Source organism: Sciurus vulgaris, assembly GCF_902686455.1.
Source record: "Sciurus vulgaris genome assembly, chromosome: 11".
NCBI classification, from domain to species: domain Eukaryota; kingdom Metazoa; phylum Chordata; class Mammalia; order Rodentia; family Sciuridae; genus Sciurus; species Sciurus vulgaris.
The window spans coordinates 21,284,413-21,292,962 of record NC_136472.1 but is presented as its reverse complement, the minus strand read 5'-3'; the positions used below and the strand labels follow the sequence as shown (position 1 = coordinate 21,292,962).

Below are 8,550 nucleotides of genomic sequence, written 5' to 3'. Positions count from 1 at the left end.
GTCAAAGAGCAGGAGGATGCATTATTTCTGGAAATAGTGATATAATCAGTATCTTTAGCTATTTTTAGTGGTGCTTAATTTGTGTTGCTAAATCTAAATAGATTATAAGTTATCATTTGCTTTTAATTATTTACCCTCAAGACTTACTCAGTTATCTTTGGTTTATTATAGAAGATAATTAACATATACCTGTAAGAGAAAAGCTATCCTCAACTGAGTACTGTATCCTGAAATAATAAAAGTGTGATTCATCTACAGGTAACTCTGAAAACTAATTTGCTTAATCATGAGACTAGTAAAGAAAGATTTAGTCTATTATTTCCTTCATTTATTCCTACATTTTTATCTTTAATTTTACAAATATGTTAACGATTTTTGTTATTATAATTTTGATTATGAATTTTATGAACTACTTTAGATGTGATTTAGTAAAACAGTTGACTAGCAGTTATATTGCTAAGTGCACATTCAATAATTGTAAACAGATATGAAAACTTTAAAGAAAAATCAACTTTTTGCTGAATAATTTCAACAAGTTTCATCACAGATTTGACATAGTGGGAAGACATGCAGAACAATAAGAATTTAGATTCTGAAAGTAATAAAAATGATCAGTTGTTTAGCCAATGATCAGTTGTTTGGCCATAAAGGGATCAGAAAATGAGAAGTACTTGAGAAAGAAATTTGAATGAAACTTATGCTGCTGTTCAAATTTCATGGAACTTGTTTCCCCTCTAAATTTTAACTTTATTTATAAAATCCTAGTAAGACCTGAAGGATATAGACTATATTTTAGAAATTAGCTCATAACACAAAACACAGTTACTCTCTTAAGCAATGTAATTCAGCATATTTTACATTTTGGGTAATTTTAAAGATTCAGTTTTTTAACATATTTTGTTCTTTGGTACTTGTGCCATTAAGGGAAATAAACAATGTTTGAATACTACAGGAGAGTAGAACAAAGATTCAAACTTCTGGAAGATCTGAAATTCTAATAATTCTATCAATGTGTTCTATCTAGTTGCATATTATGTGTTCAGCTCTCTGCTAAATTTTTTTAGCTGTTCACATGGAGTTTTAGGGCAATTTGATATAAAAATAGCTAAAAAACCCAGTGATAAATCAACTCATTGACCTGATGGCTTCAATAAAGACATGAGTTTAATCAATTAATGAAAATTTGTGCCTCTCACTTGATTTTACATGAGTGACAACAACTCTTGCTTCACTGTCTTCTCATTGTCTCCTGATCTACTGCTTGGACATTATATATTGCCCAAAATAAATATGATTAAAGAGTATCATGTTAAGTGAAAGAAGCCAAACTGAGAAAGTCAAGAGTCTTGTGCTTTCTCTGATATGTGGAATGTAGAAAGAAAAGAGGAAGAAAGGAGAGCAGTAGAGTAGAGCAAGGGAATCCCAAAGAGGGTAGATGGGCAGACAGGGAGAAGTACTGGGAAAAGATGTTAATCAAAGAATGTTAAGTGCCAGTATATGTAGTCACAGTGAGTGTTACTACTACATATAATTATTAAAGACAACTAAAAATTTTTAAAAGATAGAGTCTTGTTCCCTTGACTCATAATTTTGCCCATTATGTTCATAGACCATGAATTATGATCCGAAGAACTTCAAGTTCATTTTATGTTATTTAAACATGAAGAATGTCACTGAAATTCATTCATTTGTACTCCGGGGCTTCACAGACAATACAGAAGTTCAGATCTTTCTCTTTTTTCTATTTTTAGCTGTTTACATTTTTACTGTTACAGGAAATTTGGGACTGATTGTACTGGTCATCACAGACTCCAGGCTCCACAATCCCATGTACTATTTTCTGAGTGTGTTGTCTTCTGTGGATGCCTCCTATTCCACAGATGTTATCCCAAATATGTTAGCAAATTTTATATCAAAAAGCAAAACAATTTCATTCTATGGATGCGCAATGCAGTCATTTCTTGCTGTTGCTTTTGGAACCACAGAGTGCTTTCTTTTGGCAGCCATGGCTTATGATCGCTATGTGGCCATCTACAACCCACTTCTCTATTCAGTGAGCATGTCACCCAGGGTCTATGTGCCACTCATCATTGCTTCCTGTGTTGGAGGAATTCTACATGCCATTTTACACACTGTGGCCACTTTTAGCCTGTCCTTCTGTGGGTCCAATGAAATTAGGCATATATTCTGTGATATTCCTCCTCTACTGGCTATTTCTTGTTCTGACACTCGCATAAATGAGCTTCTTCTCTTCCTCTTTGTGAGCTCCATTGAGATAGTCACCATCCTGATTGTCCTGATCTCCTATGGCTTCATTCTGTTGGCCATTCTGAAGATGCATTCTGCTGAAGGGAGAAGGAAAGTGTTCTCTACCTGTGGCTCTCACCTGACTGGAGTGTCCATTTATCATGGGACCATCCTCTTCATGTATATGAGACCAAATTCCAGCTATGCTTTGGAGCATGACATGATCGTGTCGATATTTTATAGCACTGTTATCCCTATGCTGAATCCCATCATCTACAGCTTGAGAAACAAAGATGTAATAGAGGCAATGAAAAAACTTTTTAAAAAATTGATGAATGAATAAAACGAATTTTCATGTTAGACAATAAATTTAAAAATAGACTCATTTTCAGCGTCTTCTTCTTATAATTTTTAGTTAAAATACTTTATTTGGATTCACAAGGTGGCAGAGAGTATGTAGGCTTAAAACCTTCATCTTCTCCACAGGTCAGAAATGCAGCAGTGAAAGAACAAATGAAGAGAGGTTTGCTTAACAGACTATATACTCTAAACCTCAGTATTGGACTGCTTGAGACTTGGAGGGACTTAGAATTTGGTTATGCTGGATCAGGAAGCCATTTTGTAGAGTCCACAGCTAGTCACCCTCTTTAGAAGACATTAAGCCAAATACAGTTTCTTGAGCCTCTGGGCTAACTAACAAGCACTGGCTGAGGAGAAAATCATAACAAACAGCAAAGTGGCTCCATTATCCCAGTACTTCTAGGACAGATGTCAGTCATAGAGTTGCCAGTTAACTCAATTCTCATTTTGATGCACAAATCCACAGGAGATATTCCCTAAGGATAACCTTAAGCAGTCATCTGGAAACTTCAGCATCTATACAACAGTACACCCCACAAAGTAGCTTACAGAGGAGCATTCCATAGACACTAACCGCCACCTACTTTGCTCACAAATATACTAAATGTCCTCTAAGCTGTGTATATCAGGTGGGGCCAAAGCTCTTCATCCAGTTCCAATTTGGCTCACATGGCACAACATCAAACAGACTTCAATAACTCTACCTTAAAATGCCATACCTCACACTCTCCAATGTATACATTGAGGAGCCCATACTGGATTTGACAGTGCTAGAATTTTGGAGTTTTTCTTTGGGAGAATACACAAGACTATATATCTTAACAAGGAATAATCTGGCTTCTAAGTCACAGACAATTAGGGTACATATTCCCTGAGCCAACAAAAAGTTAGTAGGTACCTATACACACCAAAAAATTGAAAGAGGATCTTAGAATTGCTTCAGAAGTAAATAGATATGATCACTACTTCCACAACCAGAGACAATTAGAGATAAAAATGAGGAGTGGTGGGCATCTTCTAAAGGTCCCAAAACTAAAGGAAATTCAAACCGGGATCACTGAATAATAAATCTCCCCACCTTAGCATGCAAAATTATATATAACTAACTCCAATGTCAATTTTGATCATACAAGATATTACTTAAGTTTTATATTGAATTGATAGATCTTGCCTTATAATTTGATATTACAATTCTTAAGAAATTGAATATATTTCTTCTAATGCATTAAAATATTAACTGGAATCGTTCCTTCTATCTTTTGTTCTTATCTCTGATTTAGATTTGCTCATTCTAGTCTCATTTCCTTCTTGCATTACTGACTCCTGCCTCCAAATCCTTCCATTTTTCTTTATTTATCTTAGTTTGTTTAATTTCTCTGTCTTTTCTTTCTCTCTCTCTCTCTCTCTCTTTTTGTTTTGTGTGCGTGTGTGTGTGTGTGTCTACTATTTCTGTTCTCTCTTTCTCATTCCCTATATTATGCAATAGTGATTTGGCTATTTTTACATACTTGGTTTCTCAATCTATTCATGCACATTGCTACAATGTATACTTAGATTTCAGGAACTGTTGAGAACACTTGTAGTAAGTTTCTCTTCTCCCCTTACATTTATTGGTACATGACTTTGCTCTGAAGTGGTTGTAATTGATGGTGTTTAGTATCTATTCTCAAGGTGGTGTTGGACCCTGGGCATAGTAAAGTACAAACATTAGAAGGAATAATCAATATTTGGATAACCATTCACTCTGGGGCACATGAGAAAAGAAGCTCACCAAATTTTTCCTTGTATAAATGTAGAGGAAATAATCATCCCAGAAGATGACACAATCAACATGAAAAGGTAAGGAAATAAGTCACACCAAGCAGTCCGCAACTCTTCAACAACAAACCGATCACATTGACACTGTAGTGGTTGAAAAGCTTGAGAAGTAACTTAGAAAGTTAATAGTGAAAGTGTTCAAAGAACTAAAAGAAAGTAAAAGAAATGATTAAAAACAGAAAGTACAAGGAGAGAAAAATTTCTTAAATAAGGAGATAGAGATTCTGAAAAGGAAAAAAATGTGAATCCTGGAAATAAAAGACTTAATAAATCAAATTAAACATTCATTTGAAAGCATCAAAGATAGATCAGATGACATAGAAGATAGAATCTCAGTCCTCAAAAGTCAAATATTTGATCTTTAAAATAAAGTGAACAATTAAAAATAGATTCAAGAAACCAACACTATTGTTAAAGTGCTATTCCCAAATTCCCAAATAATTCTCCGGGTTCTTTGAATGTGAAGACAAAGGAATTATTTCTGGTTGGGCTTACAGTGCAGAAAACCAAGCATTTCCACAACCCTTGACCTCTATTAGGTATAGGAATAAGCATATAAGGCTTAAAACCACAACAAAGGGGGAGTAAGAGTAGCAATTATAATCACAAGATCCATTTCATAAAATGGAACTGTACCAAACTACAAAAATATACTTGTAGTTTCAGAAATAACGTTATCAGAAAACAATCTTGCATTAGCTCCATAGAGGAAAGATATTGTGGTTAGGGTGCATGTGGATGGGAGTGGAGGTGTTAGCCTTCTGTGTGAGTGAGCTCATGAGGAAGCGGGGCAGTTTCACACAGGGTGAGGTGTTTGAACAAAATGAGGTAAGTGTGGGCTGATTTTCAAATTAGACCATAACAGTATAGTATTCAAGAAATCTGGGATAAAACTGAGTCCAAATCTGAGAATCATTGTCACAGAAGAACGCATCAAAATACATTCTAAAGAAATTCACCAACTTTTCAATAATAATACCAGAAAATATTTAAACCTTAGGAATGAGATGGAAGTCCAAACACAAAATACATTTAGAAAGAATTCAGAAGCATCTATCTCATTTTTTTTACCACTGATAAGAAATATCAAAAGAGATCCTCTCCAAAATACATAATAATTAAACCACATAATATAGAGTACAAAAATAAAATTTTCATAGCTACAGAAGAAAAATAGCATGTAACATTTAGAGGTAAGCCAATTGGTTTTTTGACTGGTTTCTCAAACTAGATCCCCCAAATGGGTGGACTTAGAATAATCTATAACACGTCCTGAAAGATATCTTGTCCTATCCAAGATTATTATATACAGAAAAACAATTCTTCTGAATTGAAGAAATAAATATTTCCATGTTAAGTACAAACTAATTAAAATAATTCATAACCACTAAGTCAGCAGTACAATATATACTCAATGAAATATTTTACACAAATAAATGAAAAACACATGTCAGGGTAAATGTACAGATCAATCTCACTGGAATAATAGTTGATTAAGAGAGAATCAAGTATGAATTAAGCAATAGAAATAAATCAAAATAGTAGGAAATAAAAATCATTTATCCATAACACTGAATGTAAATGGTCTAATAAATTCAATCAAAATACACAGACTGTCAGAATGGATTGGAAAAAATCACCAAACCATATCTTTACAAGAGACTTACCTTACAGCCAAAGATATCCACAGACTGGGGTGCAAGAATGGAAAATATTGGACAAAGTGACTTCAAGTCAAAATTAATAAGAACAGTCAAAAAGTCATTTCATACTGGGTAAGGGAAAAATCCAACATTATATTGTGATTGTAAGTAATTTTTCTCCAAATGCTGGTGTACCTACATACATAAAACAAACCCTACACAATATAAAGAATCAAAGAACCTGGAAACTGGGTAATTTCAGCACACCTCTCTCACCAGTGGATAGGTCTTAAAGACATAAACTGAGTAAACACCTTTCAGAATTAAATATACAATTGAATAAATGAACCTAACAGACATCTATAAAATATTTTGTCCATCAACAACCAGATTCATTTTCTTCTTAGCTGTATATGAAACCTTCTATAAAATGGACAGTATTTTAGGGCACAAGGCAAATATTAGCAAATACAAAGAGAAAAAGAAAGAATTCCTGATATCATATCAGACAATAATGAAATAAAATGAGATATCAATAGAAAGATATGAAAAAATATTTTAACACTAGAGATTAGTGTTTACACTTTTGAATGGGTTATCAAATGGTTTTTTGAATGGGTTTTGAATGGATTATTGAAGAAACTAAAAATTCCTAGAAAAAAATGATCTAGGACAGTATGAAGGCATTTTTAAGAGGAAAGTTTATAACATTAAGCACATACACTAAAAAAGAGCCTAGTACAGTGATAGATTCCTATCATCCTGTGGCTCCGGACACTGAGGCAGGAAGATTGCAAGTTCATATCAAGCAAATTTGTGCGGCCCTAAGAAACTTAGTGATGCCATGACTCAAAATAAAAAATAATAATAATAAAAGGTCTGGGCATGTAGCTCAGTGATAAATTGTCCATGAATTTAAGAAAAAAAAATATTTTATCTCAGGACCATAGCAAACAAAGAAAAGATAATTCCAAATCTTGTAGAAGACAGGAAACTAGATCAAGAGTTGAAATTTATGAAATTGAGAATAAAAAAAAACATACGAAGAATTGATACAACAAATTTGGTTCTTTGGAAACATGCAAAACATTGATAAAACATTATCCAAACCAAGCTCAATAAAGAAAAGATTCAAATCAAGATTAAAGATGAAAAAGGAGACACCAATATATCTTCTTTGGTGGAGTATCTGTTCAAACATTTGCTTAATTTTTTAAATTGACTTAATCATCTTATCAAGCTGTGATAATTCTTTAAATAATCAAGGTATGAGTCTTTTGTTGAATAGGTGTTGTTTTATTTAGGGCTTTACTGAGATAATACTTCACATTCCTTAAATTTCATCCTTTAAAATGTATATAATTTAGTTACTTTTAGTTCATTCACCAATCATCACTATATCAATATGTGTTTTGCAAAGATTTTCTTTCACTATGTAGTTTGCTTTTTCATTCTTTTGAAGAACAAATTATGATTTTTCATAAATCTAATTTGTTCTTTTTTTTTATAATTTGTAGTTTTTGTGTTCTACCTTAAGAAATCTTGCCAAACCCCAAATCTTCAAGGTTTCTGCTCATATTTTCTTCCAAAACTTTTTGAGTTTTTTTCTTTTAGGAATATGATCCTTTTCAAGTTAATTTTTGTTTATGGTGTGAGGTAAGGGATAAGGTTCATGCTTTGGTCAGACAATTTTGTCCAGCACCATTTGTAGAGAAGAGCATTCATTTATTTATTTGTCTATTTTTATATCAATACCACATTGCTTTGTTTTCTATGACCTTATAATAAGTTGAAAAACCATGTAGTGTATGTCTTCAAATTTTGTTCATTTTCAAAATTGCTTTGGCTATTTCAGATCTTTCATATTTACATATAAATTTTGGAATTGATTTGTTAATTTCCACACAACTACAGAAAGCCTGCTGTGTGTGATTAGGATTATACTGAATCTATAAATTGACTTGAGAGTTGACATTTTCACAACATAGAGTCTTCTGTTCAATGAACACGATATATTTCTCCTATTACTTAGGTCTTAGTTTCTCTCTGCAATGTTTTGTAATTTTCAAAGTTTGTGTCTTGAATATCTTTTGGAAAATTGTAGTCTTAAGTATTTTATATCATACTATCATATGTATTTTGAATTTCTAGTTGTTTCTAGTATATATACATATAACTTAGTTTTCTAGCACACAGAAATGCAATTTACTTCTGCATATGGATTTGTATCCTTGTTAAACTCCCTCATTATAAGTATTTGTTCTGTAGGATCTGCAATATTTTCTACGTAGATGATCATGTCAACTGGCAATAAAGAATTTACTTATTTTCTGGAAAAAAAAAAAAAAAAGGAGATATAGCCATAGACACTTCCTAAATCCAGAGGATCATTTGAAGTTATTTTGAAAATTTATGCTCCAGTGAACTGAAAAATCCCACAGATACTGCCAAATTTCTAAACACATAAGACTTAACCAAAGTG

At 32.7% G+C, this 8,550-nt stretch overlaps 1 protein-coding gene across 1 annotated transcript; it reads left to right on the top strand.

Moving 5' to 3' along the window:
* Positions 1-1,660: 1,660 nt before the first annotated feature.
* Positions 1,661-2,590, top strand: LOC306639090 (olfactory receptor 5T18-like; the record flags this gene model as incomplete). The annotated part of the gene is made up of 1 exon (XM_079102521.1): positions 1,661-2,590. The coding sequence occupies one exon, from the start codon at positions 1,661-1,663 to the stop codon at positions 2,588-2,590; it is 930 nt and encodes a 309-aa protein (XP_078958647.1).
* Between the last annotated feature and the right edge of the window lie 5,960 nt (positions 2,591-8,550).